Raw genomic sequence first — 17,779 nt, 5'->3', positions numbered from 1 at the left:
CTTTTATTTCATTGTGTTTTTGAAAGTCTAGATGGGTTTTGGGGGAGGGTTCTTTTTTGCATTTCATTGAGCTTCTTGACTCTGTAGGTTTACATCTTTTGCTAAATTTGGCCATGTTTTAGTCATTATTTCTTCCAGTTTCTACCCTCAACTCTTTGTCCTCTCATTCTGAAACTTTAATGATAGAGATTTGCAACTGTTTGCTTTTATTCCACAAGTCTCTATGACCCATTTTTCCCATCTGTTTTCTTTCTGTTGTTCAGATTGGATAAATTTTATTGATGTTTCTTTAAATTCACTAACTTTTAGTTCTACCATTTCATTCTGTTATGGAGCTTACCTTTTAGTTCTCTATTTCACTGATTATATTTTTCAGTGTTAAAATGTCTATTTAGTTCTTTATATATTCTATATTTTTTCTGAAATACATTTTACATTTGTTTCAAGTGTGTTTATAATTCCTTATTCCATCATTTTATAATAGTTTCTTAAAAACTCTTCTCATACAATTCTAATGTCTGTGTCATCTCAGTCTTGCTTTTTTGAGATTTTCATGGTTTTAGGTATAAGTAATTTTGATTTGGACTATGGACATGATAAGCCCTCTGTTTTAGTGCATAGTTAATTTATTTAGCAACAGAACACACATTCTAGCCCATATTTGTGTGGTGGTGTAAAAATGTCAATTTAGTTTTTGAAGCTTTCACAATTTTGATTTTCCCTGTTTGCATGCCACCTAGAAGACAATATGAAACCCAGGCATTACTTCACATTCTAGGCATTTGCTTTGTTGATTCTGGTAGATTTCACATGGGGAAAACTCAGGGTATGACCATAACTTCATTTAAAATATCTCCTTCTTTAAGCTCCATCCTTCTCTCCACTCTGGGTTTGAGAGGGTGTAAGGTCAACTGCTTATTTGCTTTAGTTTAGCAAGTTGTAATAGACAACAGGACTTATATCCCACAATTTCTGTGGTCACCATTCCAATAAAGAGTGAAAGCAGCACCTCTGCACTATTTTTTAAAGTGTTGGGAAGATTTTTGTGCTGTGTCTTTATCTCATCAATTCTTCAGTGGCTAGTGATGAGGGGTGAGATGTTACCATTGCTTCTCTTAGTTAGAGATGGTCAGTATGCCTCTACCCTAGAATCCAGAAGAAGAGAGGTACTGCACATTAAATTAGCCTTATTCACGAGAAGAAGGAGTGGTCTTTCATGGCCTTAGTGCATGGTGCATATTCTTATCAGGGCTCTATACTATATCTTCATATCACCTAGTTTTGAGGGCAACAACTTCTTGCTTGGTCTCGAATAGGGTAGGTATAGTCAAAAAGATTCTGGCCCTTTTTTCCAGTTCTTTGGTAGAGCACATGGGTTTGAAACTATTCTAGTGCTCAGACCAAAATATATAGGAGACAGAAAGAACCTAAGGGAGCTCACTACAGGTTCATCCTTTTATTCCTAAGATTCCTAGCTAGTCCAATGTTATTACCTTTCAAAGGTTTCTGATAATTATGATATGTTGATTAGATTGATTTAATTATATCATATTATAGACACATATCAGTAGAGTATGTTGTACCATGTAAATATTTACAATCTTTATTTGTCAATTATACCTTAGGAAAATTGGGAGAAATGTAGCATAAGTCATATGTTTTATGCAGAAAAGGATACATAGGAAAAATAGTTACTCTTCTAAAGATACTGGCAGGAGAATGAAAACAATCCGTAGACTAGTAGAAGTTACAAATTTTACATCTGGGAAAGAACTCATAAACGGACTATATAACAAAATTTTCAAGACTCTATTTTAAGAAAATAGCGACCAAATTTTTAAAAAGTGCAGATTTGAATAGGTGGTTCATCAAAGAAAATATGCAAATGGCAAACACACGGAAAAATGCACGTCATTAATTCTTAGGGGAAACACAAAATAAAACAGAAATGAGATACTGCTATAAATTTATTAGGTGGCTAGAGTTAAATAAAATCATCTGACTATTTGAATTGTTGTCAAAGATTTCAAGGAATTGAAACTTGTAGACTCTATACTGCTAGTGGGAATGTGAAATTATATAAACATTTAAAAACAATTTAATTGATTCTTATACATTTATTCATACACAAACCATGTAACTCATCCATCCCACCCCTAGATATTTATTCAAACAAAATGAAATCGTATGTTCAAACTAATACTTGTGAACAAATGTTTGTAGTAACTTTAATTAAAATAGGTAATAGCTGGAAACAATCGAAGCATCAATCATCAGGTAAAGAAACACACATAATTGTGATATTTGCATATGATGGACTACTACTTAGTAATTCAAAGTGATGAACTATTGACACATGTAAAAACTTGGGTGAATCTCTAGGAAATTAACTGTGTGAAAATACATAGAAAATGTTACATACTGTACAATCCAATTCAAATAAAACTCTAGAAAATGAAAACTAATCTACAGTGACATAATGCAGGTGAGTTGTGTGGGAAATAATCATATGAAAAATGGTGGGTGAGAAAAATTATAAAGGGATACAAGATGTTTTGGAGTGGTGAGTGTTTAGTCTTTATTGTGGTGATTGCTTCATAGGTTTATACATATGTCACCACTAATGAAATTGTACACTTCAAATATACTATTTGCTCTGTATCAGTTATGACTAAAACTGTTACAAAGGGCAAGTTAAGAGCCAGGCATGGTGATTCATGTCTATAATCCCTTCACTTGAGAGGCAGACAAGGAGGATTGTGGGTTTGAGGCCCATCTAGGCTATATAGCAAGACTGTATCTTAAAAAACAAAATAAAACAAAACAAAGGACAGATTAAGAATAGCCAGGCACAACTGGCTCATGCTTTTTATCCTAGCTACTTGGGAGGCAATGATTAGGAGGATTGCAGTTCAAGGCCAGACCTGCAAATAGTTCTTGAGACCCTATGTCGAAATACCCAGTACAAAACAGGGCTGGTGGATTGGTTCAAGTGGTAGAATGCCTGCCTAGTAAGCCTGAAGCCCTGAGTTCAAATCTCTGTTCTACAAAAAAAGAATTATAATGATAAAAATTGTCATAATACAAAAGCTTTGACATTTAAAGTAGAAAACTTATGCAATGGGTCATGGGAAAATTGCCAGCTTCTGTAAATTTTGAGTTAGTAAATAAAATAATTATAATGATGGGAATATAGAGATTGTTGGAGTGTTGCAAATTAGTGTTCTGAGATGAATTGTCTTGTGTTTATTTTGTCCTATGATTTTCTATATGATTAGAATATATTCATATTGAGGTTTAGCCAATAATATACAAACATCAAATTATAGTTATTTAGATTAAAATGTAGCTAATCATTTCTGATATTATAATAAATATTTTTCTGTTAACTTTATACAACTTTATTGATTAGAATACAGTTTGAAAATCTAAAATATAAATGAAGACATTTGTTAATGTTAGACTTAATAACTTCTTTTTCATTATTTCAGGACCCTCTATCCTTAACTTTGGTAATATCTGTGTGAACTCTACAAATACTCATATGCTGCATATTATTAATATGCTACCTATGCATATTTTAATCCAGTTAGATGTTAATTTGGAAGAACTTAAGAAAACCAAACAATTTTCCTATGTGATTCCACCTACAGCTAGTACTTATGTTTCAATGATATTTGAATCTCATACCATTGGAAAATTTTGGAAGTAAGATTTATTCTTGAATTTCTATGTGCTATAATCATTTGTAAAATGTGTATTTATTTACCTAAATAATTGCATATTATATTTGATCGATCCTAAAGCATAGAAACTGTATGTGTTTCAATTTGTAGACTTGTAGATTTATTTTTCAGAGGTAATCTAATTCTCTTTCATAGTCATTTTGGAATATTGCACACTATAAATTATACATTTTAATCTTTAGCATAAGCATCTTATATGTAACTGAATTCTGTGCTCATAATTAGCTATTATCAGTTAAATTTGGATGCTTTTGTTGTGTTACAGATCATTCACCTTTACAGTGAACAACATACCCGGTGGACACATCCTAGTGATGGCTGTTGTCCAGCCAGTAAAACTTGAGCTATCCTCTAATGAGATAGTACTGAAACCACAAGGCTTCTTGGTAAAAACATGTTTTCAAGGGACAATTAAGTTGTATAATCGTCAGAATCGTTCTGCCCAATTTGGATGGCACCCAGTCAACACAATAAGAGGCGTGGCATTTTCTATTCGTCCAGCTACTGGTAATGGTTTATTATGTTTGTTTGATTTAGACATTCACATATTCATTCATGCATGCATTTAGGTATACATCATTTATTGAGTGTGCACTGTGTACTCATGCTGAGAGCATAGAAACAACCTAGATACATACCATCATCAGGGGCATACATAAATATCATTTGAAACTATGAATTCTGTACTAGTCAGGGTTCTCCAGAGACATAGAAGCATAAAATAGATGAAAATGGAGAAGAAGTTCCTGACTCACACAACCCTACAGGCTGGCAAGTCTAAAATTTGCAGGGCAGGTTGGCAGTCTGTAGATTTGGGGAAGAACTGATGGTACAGTCTTTACTCCCAAGTCATTCTGGAGGTAGGATAGTTTTTCTGGTTGTGTTCCTAGTCTTTTAAGGCTTTCATCTTACTGGGTGAGACCTACTGGCATTAAGTAAAGTAATCAAAGGTAATCTCTGTGTTAATTAATTTGCTTGCAAAATTATCATATAATATATGCATATATCAAGTTATCATATTATATACCCTGAATATGTACAATCTTTGTCAATTAGATATTTCTAAAGTGATTTAACTATTAATCACTTGTAAATAACACCATCATGGTAACATCTAGTCTGATGTTGGACTACAAAACTGAGTCTCACAATCTGGCCAAGTTGACAATTAAAATTAACCATCATGGATACTCATGAAGAAAGTAATTTTTGTTTAGTTTTGAGGATATGATTCATAATGACTTACATTTTGCTAGATTGCAAATTACTTTAGAAGGGCCCATAAGCTATTTCTAGTCAGTGTGTAATACAACTAATAAAATTCAGTCATTAAATTAAAAACTTAAGAATGCCATTTATTAAGAACACTAATAGAAAAGTATCTCAGATTTACTGTTCTTGATGGTCTCCTGTATTTGTTAATCATTTTCTTGCCCTTGATTCCTTCATATCCTGAAATCTATAATTTCACATAAGATACTTGCTAGAAAATGAACTCAGGTAACTGCTAAACTGACTTATGTATTAGCCTGTCAAATTTGGCAAATATCACTGTGATGTGCTGGAGAACCTTATGAGGACACAAATCATTGTTTAAGGAAATAAAATAGAAAATTACAAATTGATCAATATATGATATCTTCATTTTATGTGCATGTTATCCCTTTCCACTTAAATGGAAAGATCTGAATCTTTGTATCTTCAGTGACTTACTATGGTGACTTATAAGAAGCTGAAGTAAATTCTCTATGAATGGAAAGTAAAAATAAACTTTGAAATTAGATATACCTGATTTCTAAAGTAATCTAAGCTTCTCACTAGTTATTTTTTCTTGAGCAAAGTTCTCTATGAATGCTAGTTTTCTCACATATAAAATGGAAAGATGAAAATGTCCCCTAAAGATTAAACACATGGAAATCTTCTATAATGCCTGGAAAAGAGAATGCACCAAATAAATGGATAGTTATATGATTATGAAATTTTTCTATTTCTGTTTGGATCTTTCTATTTCTGTTTGCATCTTGTTTTCCTCTAAAAGTGTCCTCAGAATAACAACAGCCTATCATACATCTTGCTAGCATCATGCTGTTTGTCTTTATTATCAATTCCTTGCTTACTGTTTTCTTCTCTCTCACTTACCTTCTCATTCCCTTTTCATCCTACCTTAATTTAGGAGTAAAAGAGTTTGATTTGTAACAATGTTGTATGAGGTATAATTTTTGTGAATATCAGTCATTTCCAAACCAGGATTCTAAATTTATTTCCACAAATGTTTGTAACAGAGACTTTTATAAAAACAATATTAAATATTAAATTCAATTTGAATGTAGATGCATAGGGAGAGGTGTTGACAAATTCAACAAGTAGAAGTAGTCTATCCTTTTATTAAGGTCAGAGATAATTGTTAACCATTTAATCTTTTTTACTATTGATTTAGCACAATTCCAAATCATAATTTATTTCATATCTGAAGTTTACTTTTATCAATATTTCTCAAATTAATTTGACCAAGCTCTTTTAAAACTATAATAACGAGTCCCTTTGGGAGAGAATAATCAGAGAAGAAAGAGAACATATTTCTATACATTTTAGAGCTGCTAGATAAACACTCAATACAAAACAAAAAATAAGTTGTAAAAAAGTGGTAATTATGTTTTCAGTATCCAGCTGTGGATTCTGACCAACTACCTGATGTTGCACTAAAGGTGTCTAAAAAGCACAGTGTGCTAATTATTTTCCCTTGTATTTCTCCATCCTAATGAAGGATGACTGGACTGGGCTTGGCAGTGTGACTGCCATGAAAATGCAATGATAATGCTTAATTGTACAAAATAGAAGTCAAATTTACAAATGTTATAAACTGGAATACCAGTTATATTTCTTATGTCCTTTAAAACTCCTATTTTTACAAGGGAGACTTTGGTATTTACTTTTATTTTCTTTGGGTTACCCATGGCACCTCTTTATATATATATATTTTTGGAAAACCAGTCCCTAAGGCATAAAAACACAAAAGTATTTAATTCCAAATAGAATGTTTGTATGAGTAATGTCATATCTTTAGGATTTAAGTTCATTTTCTGTTTTAAGAACACAAGTACTGCTGGATATACCTGTCATCCCAGCCATGTGGCGTTGTAAATGGGAATCCAGGCCAGCCCAAATAAAAACATGAGACCCTACTGAAAATATAGCTAAAAGAAAACTGGGCTGGGCTGTGATTCATGTAGTATAGCATCTGCCTAGGAAGCATGAGATCCTGAGTTCAAACTCCAGTACTGCCAAAAACATAAAAAAGAACACAAGTACCATAACGCCTCAAACTGTTGTATATAGCACTGAAGGAAGTGCGTATTGCTTGTACTATGTATGTAGGTTTGTTATGTTTATTTCCTCAGAATATTCATAAACTAATTACTCAATTTTATAGAATTTTTGCCTCTTTGTATAAATAGAAGTCACTTTTCCCCAGGTTATTTTTATTACATTATATTGATTTTGTATCCTGGATAATACATTTAATCATATGCTTTTCTGCCTTTTTTTGTAAACTAACATGGATAATTCTAAATTAAAATTTATATTATGTTTGCTCTTTCTCCCTGAGATGTACTTTGAACTTGGATTGCAATAGTTTATATTGTAAGATGGAGAAAGTATGAGTGGTTTGATATTTTCTGAGATGGTATTCACTTCAAATTTAATTTTTTGTAGGTTATGTACATGTTTCTGCCTGATTTGTTTACTCCTTTGTTGTCTTTACCCTTAATAAAACCACAAGTCACTCAATCCTTGAACTTATCTTCAGTCAGTTCACTCTCATCGTCATTCTCAGTTCTCTCAATCCTTGACCATCTGCAATACTTGTCTAACCAATCCTAGCCTCGCTCAGCTCAGCCATCTGATTTTTTCTCTGTCAACTCATATGATAATATTTATGGAAAAATATATGCATGCTGATTAGAGGGAAAAATTCTTCGCAAGCAAACTCATCAATGTGGATGTGTAATCCTTTTTTTGCTCTCAGCTTTTCTCAGGGCACTCAGATGGCTTCATTTGTAGCGCTGAATCTTTTTATTTCCCATCACAGTCTTCCCTGATCTCCACTCTCTTCCTGAATTGTGATGTGGTGACTTTTACAGCACCCCAAGCTTTGTCTTCTGCAAACTTCCAGCTCATCTTTCATGTCAGAACTCAGATGCCATATAGTGAAGTTTCCTCCACTTTCTTGGGCTAATTAAGATTTCTGTCCTCATGTTTTCTGCTCTCATTATGCATTGGTTATGTCACAGACAACTATTTGTTTACATCTATCTCCTATTGTAGACATTGCTAAACTCATATCTGATGCCCAGTCCCCTTTCTATCAGGATCCTCATTTTACTTGGAATTCAGGGCCTCATTTTACTTGGGGCAGCAGTGTTCTTATCTAGAAAACTGTTTACCAGCTTCATTGCCAAAGCAATATGGACAGAAATTTCTTTTGACTTTTTCCTCTTCCTAAGTACAACACTATTTCAAGTATATATTAGCTTATTTAATTCTCACATGGACTCTCAGAGTTACATACAATTGTTATCACCATTTAGCATATGATTAAACTGAGTTACAGAGAGATTAACTTGCCTAGGGTCTCAGCTAGCTAGCGAGTGGCAGATCTGAAATTTGAACCAGGGAGACTGACCCTAGAATTTATGCCCTTTTAACTACCATACTATATGATTCCTTTCCACACTTAAGAAGGCCACATAGTAAGGAATGTTAATATAGGAAGCTAGAAGGTATATTGGTTCTTGAAGCCATTGTCAATATAAGGCAGAATACCTATCCCTGTGCATCTGAATACATAAGATAAACCCCTATCTATTTAACCCCCTATAATAGGACTTTTTGATACTTAGAGCCAAATGTAATCCTGTAGTCCATTCTAGACTGTAGGCACATTTCCATAATCAGCTCTCTTCCTTTTATAAATGATTGCCTAACATAGTGTTAACATTTAAGAATATTAAAAATAGCTGACATTAGATGTTTTCTGAGAATTTCACACAATGTCAGATCCTTTGCATATGCTTTTATCTCCCTGTATAACTATTGCAAAACTAGAAGATAGGTACTATATCTTTTTTTAAGATTAAAGAAACTGGCATCACATGAAAATCAACCTAACTCAACACAAAGTTTATGATAGTCACTCTTTTGTCCCACTCTGTATCCTGTGCCCCTGAATTTCAGAGGTTCCTCTCTTCTTTGGGAAAAACTTCTAACTCATTTTTTCCATCAACTGTTATTTTCCTTACTCCAAAAAATGATGGATTTGAATAGGTAAAAACATCTCACACCAATTGCGCCATATACCACATGGGATCTTAATGTATTTGAATTATAGAAATAGTTAATTACTATTGGCTACAGCAGAAGTTATATCTCTAGGGACATGTACATGTTGTTAAAAGTCTTTGGTAATGGTGATTCCTCCCTCTGAAAGCTGAATGAGTGTTCGATGTTAACAAGTATTTCAGAGTATTGGGAAATATATAGAGGTGGCAAATTGATCAAAGATCACAGATGTTTTTCTATTATCTCTGTGTAAAGCCATCTGTAACTCTGCAGTCTTTGCCTCATTGATGAATTTTCTATTGTTTTTCAAACATTGACATATGTTTTTAGTTTTTGTTTGCCTCTTAAAAACAAGAAATAAGGAATGCATTTTAGATTTCAATTAAATCCTACAGAACTATGCTTATTTAATAATATCTTACTTAGCATTCCCCCTTATTAGAATTTAATCTTAATAATTTGTTATTTAATGCCATTACATTTTTAGGCTCATTCTGATTTGGGCATTAGCAAACATCCATAAAATAGCAATGTAGTAAATGTCTTATTTTTTCTCTGTGTTCTCTGTAGGCACTGTTGATGCATACTGCTCACTGGAATGTGAAGTAACATGGCAACCCAGTGTTAGTTCTCCAGAAAAGGGGGAGTTTATTCTTCAAGTCTCTGAAGGAAACATGTTGACACTGAAATGTGTTGCACATGTAATTATATTCCTTGAACATGATTTTTATTTTGAGTGCTAAAAATGGTTTGAATACATATATATATATATGTGTGTGTGTGTGTGTGTGTGTGTGTACAGTTGTGTGTGTATATAACTTTTTCATCTTTAATATGTTTTTTATTATTGTGGTATTGGGGTTTCATTGTGACATTTACTGAAGTTCTTGTAATATATCACAGTTGAATTCACCCCTTCCATCATTCTCCATTATCCTCCCTCCCCCCTTTCCTGGAAAGTTTCAAAAGGTCTTATTTTTCCATTTTCATACATGAGTATATAATATTTTCACCATATTTACCTTCCTACATCCTTTCCTTATATCCTCTCCCTCTCACTGGTACAAACCATGGCAGGACTTGTCTTACCTTCCTGTTCTGTTTTTGAAAAAAGACACTTTTTTATATGAGATAGGTATACAGAGTTTAACTGTGACATTTCCATGTACATATGTATTATAACCAGAATTGGTTCATCCCCTCTATGTTTCTCCTTTTTACCTTACTCCCCTTCTTATGGTGATTTCAACAGATTGAAAAATTCTATATTCGTTCTTGTGTGGAAAGCACATCAAACATATTCACCTCCTTTACTTCCTTTTTTCAACTGCATTTTTCACTTTCCTCCCCTCATTGCTAGGTTGGTCAGACCAAGGTCACATTTTTGGAGCCAAGAATACTGTTCAGTAATAGTCCTCAAGGTTTAACAACTTGGAGGAAAGCCATTCTTCATAATGTAGGACAAAACCATGCTTATTTCAAGGTAATACAGAATTTGCTCATTTCTTACTTGGATCAGATCGCATTATGATATGAATCAATTTGTTGGTTCCATGAATACTATGAAGTTAATACTTTACTCTTTATAAATGTACTCAGGGTAATTTTTAGGTTATTTTATATAAGGATTTTCTGAGTTACATTCAATTTAGTTTATCCTTTTAATTTACCTTAAGAATTATTTCTCTCATGCTCTTCTATATTTAACCTCTTCATTTTGTCTCTCTTTTTTTCCCTTCTTCTCTCTTTTTTCCCTTTCTGTTTGCTATTTGTTTTCTTGAAAGAAAAAAATATTTGATCTTTTTCTTTGTTGGGAGATGATTTTTCCTTTGTTGTTGTTCTGGGTGGAGGTACATTGTGGCATTTACAAAGGGCCTTACAATGTATGAATTATATTGTACTTGAATTCACCCCTCCACTGTTCCCCTTTATCACCCCTCCCACAATTCATGGAGTAGTTACAATAGGTATCATTATTGCAATTACATGCATATGTACACATTTTTTGCACCATATACACTCTCCTACCCCCTTTCCCACCACCTCCCCTCTCCCACAGGTGCCAGCCCTCCCCCATGGGCAGGACCTGTTCTGGCTTCCTGTTCTCCAGTTTTGCAGAAGAGAAAATATAAAGGGAAAAACATGACATTTTTGCTTGTTTGAGATAAAGGTAGCTACACAGGGAGTTTTATTGTGGTATTTCCATGTATAGATGTGTTAGACCCCCAACTGGTTCATTTCCTTTAATTTTTTTCCCCTCTTTTTGTTTTTTCATTTTTGATGATACTGGAGTTTGAACTCACGGCCTCTCCCTTGTTAGGCAGGTGCTCTACAACTTGAGCCACGCCTCCAGCACTTTTAAAAGTTTTATTTAATTTTTTTTTCAGATAGGTCTCACATTGTTGTTCAAGTTGGCATGGACCTCAATCCTCTTACCTGTGCCCCCACATAGGAGGGATCATAGGCATGCACCATCATATTCAGTTTATTTGTTGAGATTGGGTCTTGCTAACTTTTTACCTGGACACACGACCCTGTCAGTCTTTACCTCTCAAGTATCTGGGATTAAAGGCATGGACCACTACACTAGGCCTAAAAAAATGTATTAAAAATACATTATTAATTAATGTTTCATGTCATATTTAGTTATATGTTTTTCCTTTTCTTCCCACTTTGACTCTGTAATCAGGAATATTATGATAGCAATGAACTAGATGGAGGCCATTCTGAAGATAGTTTATAGTAGTTGTTCCTTATTAAAATGGAGTGAGATATAAAGTAGTGATAGACATTTTTGACAAAAATATATTAAGACCCTCCCATTAGTGGTATTAGAGTTTAGCAGTTAAGGTGTTTCATGCAAGCTTTGCATTAACATGCCTTTTTTCTGTCCAAATTAACTCTATGACCAAAATTAACAAATTGAGATCCTTTTCTATTCTCCTATGTTAGAATTAGTTTTTATCTAGATAGTCTATATCTTCTTTATCCCAAGAATATCTTTCCAATTCCCTTTTAAATTGTTCTGGTTTAATAGATGGCAAGCAGGTCTAAATTGGCCTCTCACAAACCACACCATAAAACCTTGGTAAGTTACAACTTTTTTGAAGATCAGTATATTTTAGACTTTAGGCTTTCTATGAAGGAAAGAATAACATTCCTCCCCATTAATTTGATTTTAGTTTTTAGGATCAGGGAAAGTAGTATCTAGAATGTTGTTCTCTTCTCTAACTGATACATGTCATTCTTTTAATTTTTTCAACCTCAAAAGTTCCAGGTAATAAACTTCATCTTTGAATTAGAAAATGCCACCAAGGTTGTTGAATGAGAGTTGTGATTTCTTTTGTAGTTCAAAATGTTTGTGCATGTGATGTATTCAAGTGGTATTACAAAATGCCCTCAACACCTGTGACTAGAGATCCTGTGTCTAGGTAGCAGTGTGGATGCTTTCCTATGAAAGCTTTGAAATGGTAATTTTAAAGGGTAATATCACACATTTCCACAACTTTTCAATTACAGGTTTGTGCCCCAAGTCTTTTGCCTATGATTAATATTATTCCATCACAAGGAATAATTCCATTTGGGGGAATAACTATTCTTAACATCTCCTGTAAACCTACTGTGGCAGAAAAATTTGATACAAGAGCAAAGGTACGTCTTTAGATATGTGTTTGTTCACCTGATAGCTAGCTAATTAGGTATCTATCAATCTATCTGTCTCCATATATGTATATATATTGATTTTTTTGTTCTTTAAATAAGCATATGACTGTAAAACATGCATGTTTATTCATAAAAAATTCATTTTAATTCCTCTATTGGGACTGGATTTTAAAATTATGACATTTAAAAAAATTTCTATTATTTTTCTAGAAATTGAATTAGTTCTAAAAATGTATAGTGTTTTGAGATCTAAAAATTAAACAATCTTACTGGAATCATCTAATAAAAAATTGGGTAGCAAAACTTGAAGGGAATTTTCAGAAAATATTTATGGTGAAATTTTAAAATGGAAATTTATACTAACTTGAAATGGATACCTTCTATCAATATATAGGGTACTTTCACATGAATGTAATGATATTTGGCTTCTCTGAGTTTCAACAAACCCTTACTTGGTTGTAGAGGAAAGGATTTTTTTTTATATTGTTAGGTAACTTGGAATAATCAATTATGGGATGGTAATTCTAAACAGTTTTAATAACTATTTAGAATTCTAAATAGTTTTAATAGCTTGCTAAGCAGGTGCTGTACCTCTTGATCCATGCCCCCAGTCTAACATTTATAGCACACATAGTATGGTATACTGCTTTATGTTCTATAACTTCTGTAAATGTAAAGATATTACCTTGATTTTAGGTACTTCTTTAAGTGATTTTTAAACAATAAATAAAATATACAAGACCTGTCCTGTACAATGTTATTCATTTATAAAACTGAAGGAATGGAATGGTCTTAATCTTCAATCTAGTGAACAGCTTTGTGCATTTACTCATGTTAAGATAATATAACACTGATAACATATCAAAATTAGTAGCTTTAGATATACCCTACATCTTATCCTTCAAATTATCATAGTAATTAATAATTAAGTAGTTTAATGTAATGAATACTGATTTAACTGAGCCTAAAATAAATAACCTGAGAATGGTATACTATTGTTATAAATAAATATGTGTTGATAGATGTTTATAAATTTGACACAGTATTTATGATCTGAGGCTTGGACAGAATATTTGACATAATATCCTGGGAATATGAAAATTATGACTTTTGTTAAAATTAATTTCTATTGCATTTTAGATGATTATGCTGTTTTTACAATACTTACCTTTTTAACATTATGATATAATAAAAATTATTAATTCATCCATTTAACATTCACAATAATTAACAATCTCTTTTATAGATGCAAAGTTTTATGACATAATCAGGGTCCCTGATCTCAAAAAAGATTATAATCTGGTGGGGAATACACGAAAATAAATAATTAAAATATAGTATAAGTACCATTATAGAGAAATGCAGCATGTTAAGGGATACAGTAAAAGTGTACAACCCAAACTTAAAGTATCAGAGAAAGAGAACTAGTGTTCTCTTTCAGGAAATAAGATTCTAGGCAAATTCTAGCCAACTTTAGGAGACGAATACTTTGGGTTTGCCAGTTAAAAAGAGGTCACATATAGGTAAGAAGAGTGAGTCAAAGGTGAGACAGAGGTGGTGGCAACATTCATTGTGAAAGAGATCAAAAGACTGGTGGCAGATTTTAGAGGGAAATGCTTTTTTGAGTTAGTTCAAAGCATTTTTTGGATTTCTGTGGAGATTCATATACTATACATGTTAGCCTTAAGGCTAAGGATTAATCACAGAGATGGCAGAGAACTTTTGTAGTCTCTGAGGACCCAGATAAGTATAAGTGGATTGACTGTATCTATTACCCAGCAAAAATTGGAATGATAAACTTTAGAAGAGGTGAATAGAGCAGAAAATAGAGAGAGGTGTGTTGGAGCCATTTGGGAACATCATCCATCACAGGCTTGAAGATCTCTGAAATGTGATATTCAGGAACTAGTGCATTTGAAAAAAAGTTAGAACACAAAAATGAGAAGAGACTGTGAGAAAGAAATAGATGAATGAATGTATGATTTCAGAGGTTGTATATTTATGAAGGTTGATATCATCCACAATGTAGTTTGTTAAGTCTGGAGAAGAAAAAGTCAAGGTACCAATGGGCTAGGGTGGTGAATGAAGTGTGGCAGCCAGGAGTCTTCTATGAATAAAGAATGTGATGGGAGGTGAGTAAAAGGAGGCCATGGGGTTGAACTTGTATGTGGAGTTAATCAATAAGGAATGTGTCAATTTGTAATTTCTTCTTAATCATCAGCTTATATTGCTCATGATTTTAGTCAAATGTATAATGTATTATATGTTTCTAAATAAAATGTGAGAATTGCATAGTATTACAAATATAATGAATAAGACTATCTAGCTAGCATAATGATTTTCCAAATAATTTTGAAAAATGGTATTTTGTGGTTTCTTTGCTCACAGCAGTGTCACTGATGCAGTAACACTTTGCCTTCTTAGATGTAATATAAGTTTAGATTTAAATGTAGACCTTTACTCTTTCCTATTCTTATGCAGGTAAGGCTTCCAAGGACTGCTATTTTTTTACCTTTGATATTATGCTTAAACAATTAGATGTTCAGCTAACCTATAGTTCCTATTTTGTACAAATTATACAACTAAATTCTCAATTCAAGATCTTAATGTTTTCAAGGGAAATTTAATCTTCAGGTAGTCCTTGGTTCAAGTTTAGCTGCTGCTACATTCAAGTTTTGTGACTTCAAAAAAAAAAAAGACAAAATATATGCCTTTTCTAAGCATCAGGTTTTTGCAGATTGAAATTAGGGACATAAACAGTAGTTACATCATAGTATATTAAGTATTAAAAATGTACTTAATACATTGTACTTAATACTTGGTCCATGGAGCAATTTTGAGTTGCTTTCATTATTATTAATAATGTGACTATCAATATAGTTCTATGGAAAAAGTATATTGCCCTCAGTTTTCTCTTTTAATAATTTTGAATTATCTATTGAAATTAGATAAATAAAAATGTGTTGCAGAGATTTGCAATAAGGTCTTCTCAAATAAGTAAAATCTGCATCTGGTTTGTGACAACTGCCAGTACATTTATTATGCGACTTATTTAAATTAAAAAAGGGTATGTAAATGCCAAATAATTTTTCAGAAGTATATGATTATATTTTAATGCAATTTCTACAAGGTTTTATATTTCTCCTAAATAAGGTTACTATTCACCGTGCAAATATCATAGACCTCAGGATTGGTGGATCTGTTGAGATTGCAGATGTTGAAATCAAACCAGTGAGTATGCTGCTTATTTGTATGCTCACCTTCTAAGTTTGGTGATCTTTGTCATAAGTCCCTAGTCAGCAAATTTGTGTTTACAAATATTTTACTATGTAGTAATTTGACATATAAAAGTTAATATATGCAATATAAATGTAAAACAGAATATTGAAAGAATTTTTAAGAATTCACCACTGAACATTGGTATCAATGCCATTAAAATCATCTGTAGGCTTCATTATAGTCCTGCCCATCATAAGAGATAATCACATGCCTATAATGAAACCACATATATAGAAATGCCTTAAACATTCATTAGTGCAGTTTGTTTGTTTTTGAGTTTTATAACCAAGATGTACTGTTTGTAGTCTTTGATGAGTTGCTATTGAGTATTCAGCTTCTAACAGTCATCTAAATTGAGTGTAACTGTACGTTATTCATTGTCACTACTGCATAATGGTTCTTTGTATAGACATACTATAATTTATATACTCATTCCATTGTCCTTAGAATTAGGTGTTTCTAGTTTTTGTTAGTATAAACACTGTAGGTATGACCATTCATATGCATATTTTCTGAGATACAAATACAAAGGCTACTCTAGGATTGAAGATCCTGAAACATAGAGTATGCACCTTTGATTTCACAAGCTAATTTCTAAAATTTCTTCTCAAGTTTCCATCTTTCCACTTTCCATTGCCCCACAAGCTGTATTGGCAGATGTAAATGTTTGCTAATCTATTGAGTATAAAATAATATCTCACTGTGAGTTTAATTTGTCTTTTCTGAACTACAGCCACATTTATATTTTAAATTATTGTCCAAACATAAAATTTGATCTACAATTGATAGAGTGCTTACACACACCAACAAAGAAACCCAATTTTTTTCTAGTCAACCCTTCAAGATAAGATCTGGTCTCATCTTCCAAAAGAAACTTACTTTCCTCCATTGTGACATTAAGATGTTATAAGTCTCACACTTTGGGAACATCTCCATTACAGCAATTATCATATTTGAGTTATCTGCACTTATACTGCAATATCTAGCTCCATTCTGATGCTGAACTATAGAATTTGATGATTAACAAGGTCAGCTGGCTTCTTTATGTAGGGGTTCACTGCTAGTCTGTATTTTATTGGTATCACCAAAATTTTAGGGTTTGGCTTTAGTTTATCATTTCTAATCTCTTTGTTATTCATTAATGAAGGCATAATAAATACAGACAGATGGAAAGACAGACAGATCCTAGGCTAGCTTATCCAAGGCTGTGGTGATTCTTAGAGATTAAATCCATTATTATGGTGTCCCTCCTTGAAAAATATTAGACAATACTAAAACTTTTATTACTCTATTTCTTCATCCTAAAGTCCTTTGGGACATGCTTTGCAAGTTATAGTAAAATTTGATAACTTATAGTACTTTATATTAATATGTTTATCAATATGCCCTTATTATTTTGGATTTCAGATGTGTCTGCCTTTTAAAATAATATTCTAGCATCACTAAATGTTTTCAATAATGTATTTGGCAACTCTATAGTGAAAGATATGGCATTAACTATGTGTCTTAATGCTTAGGAAGTTTTATCCAAATGAGCATATAAACAAGGCAAGAATGGAATGAAAGGAGTAATTTTTTTACATATACAAAACATCAAAAATGTTATCCATTTTGAATTTTACAAATTTCATATACATAACTGGTTTGACACCTTAAGTAAAACAAAATACTGAGCAGTTGGCCTTAGTATAATGTTTCCTCAGTGTTAGAATATTGCTGCTTTGGTCTACTTATATTTTTAAATATTATTT

At 32.5% G+C, this 17,779-nt stretch overlaps 1 protein-coding gene across 1 annotated transcript in view; it reads left to right on the top strand.

Moving 5' to 3' along the window:
- The window catches only part of Cfap47 (cilia and flagella associated protein 47), a 393,644-nt gene that overhangs the window by 30,912 nt on the left and 344,953 nt on the right, over positions 1-17,779 (top strand). Inside the window, exons 14-19 of the mRNA XM_074062282.1 lie at positions 3,492-3,708; positions 4,012-4,253; positions 9,657-9,787; positions 10,447-10,569; positions 12,606-12,737; positions 15,903-15,980. Coding sequence (XP_073918383.1) covers positions 3,492-3,708; positions 4,012-4,253; positions 9,657-9,787; positions 10,447-10,569; positions 12,606-12,737; positions 15,903-15,980 — 923 coding nt within the window. The remainder of the gene's footprint in view (positions 1-3,491; positions 3,709-4,011; positions 4,254-9,656; positions 9,788-10,446; positions 10,570-12,605; positions 12,738-15,902; positions 15,981-17,779) is intronic.

Source organism: Castor canadensis, chromosome X (assembly GCF_047511655.1).
Source record: "Castor canadensis chromosome X, mCasCan1.hap1v2, whole genome shotgun sequence".
Classification (NCBI taxonomy): domain Eukaryota; kingdom Metazoa; phylum Chordata; class Mammalia; order Rodentia; family Castoridae; genus Castor; species Castor canadensis.
This window is presented reverse-complemented; position numbering and strand designations above follow the sequence as displayed.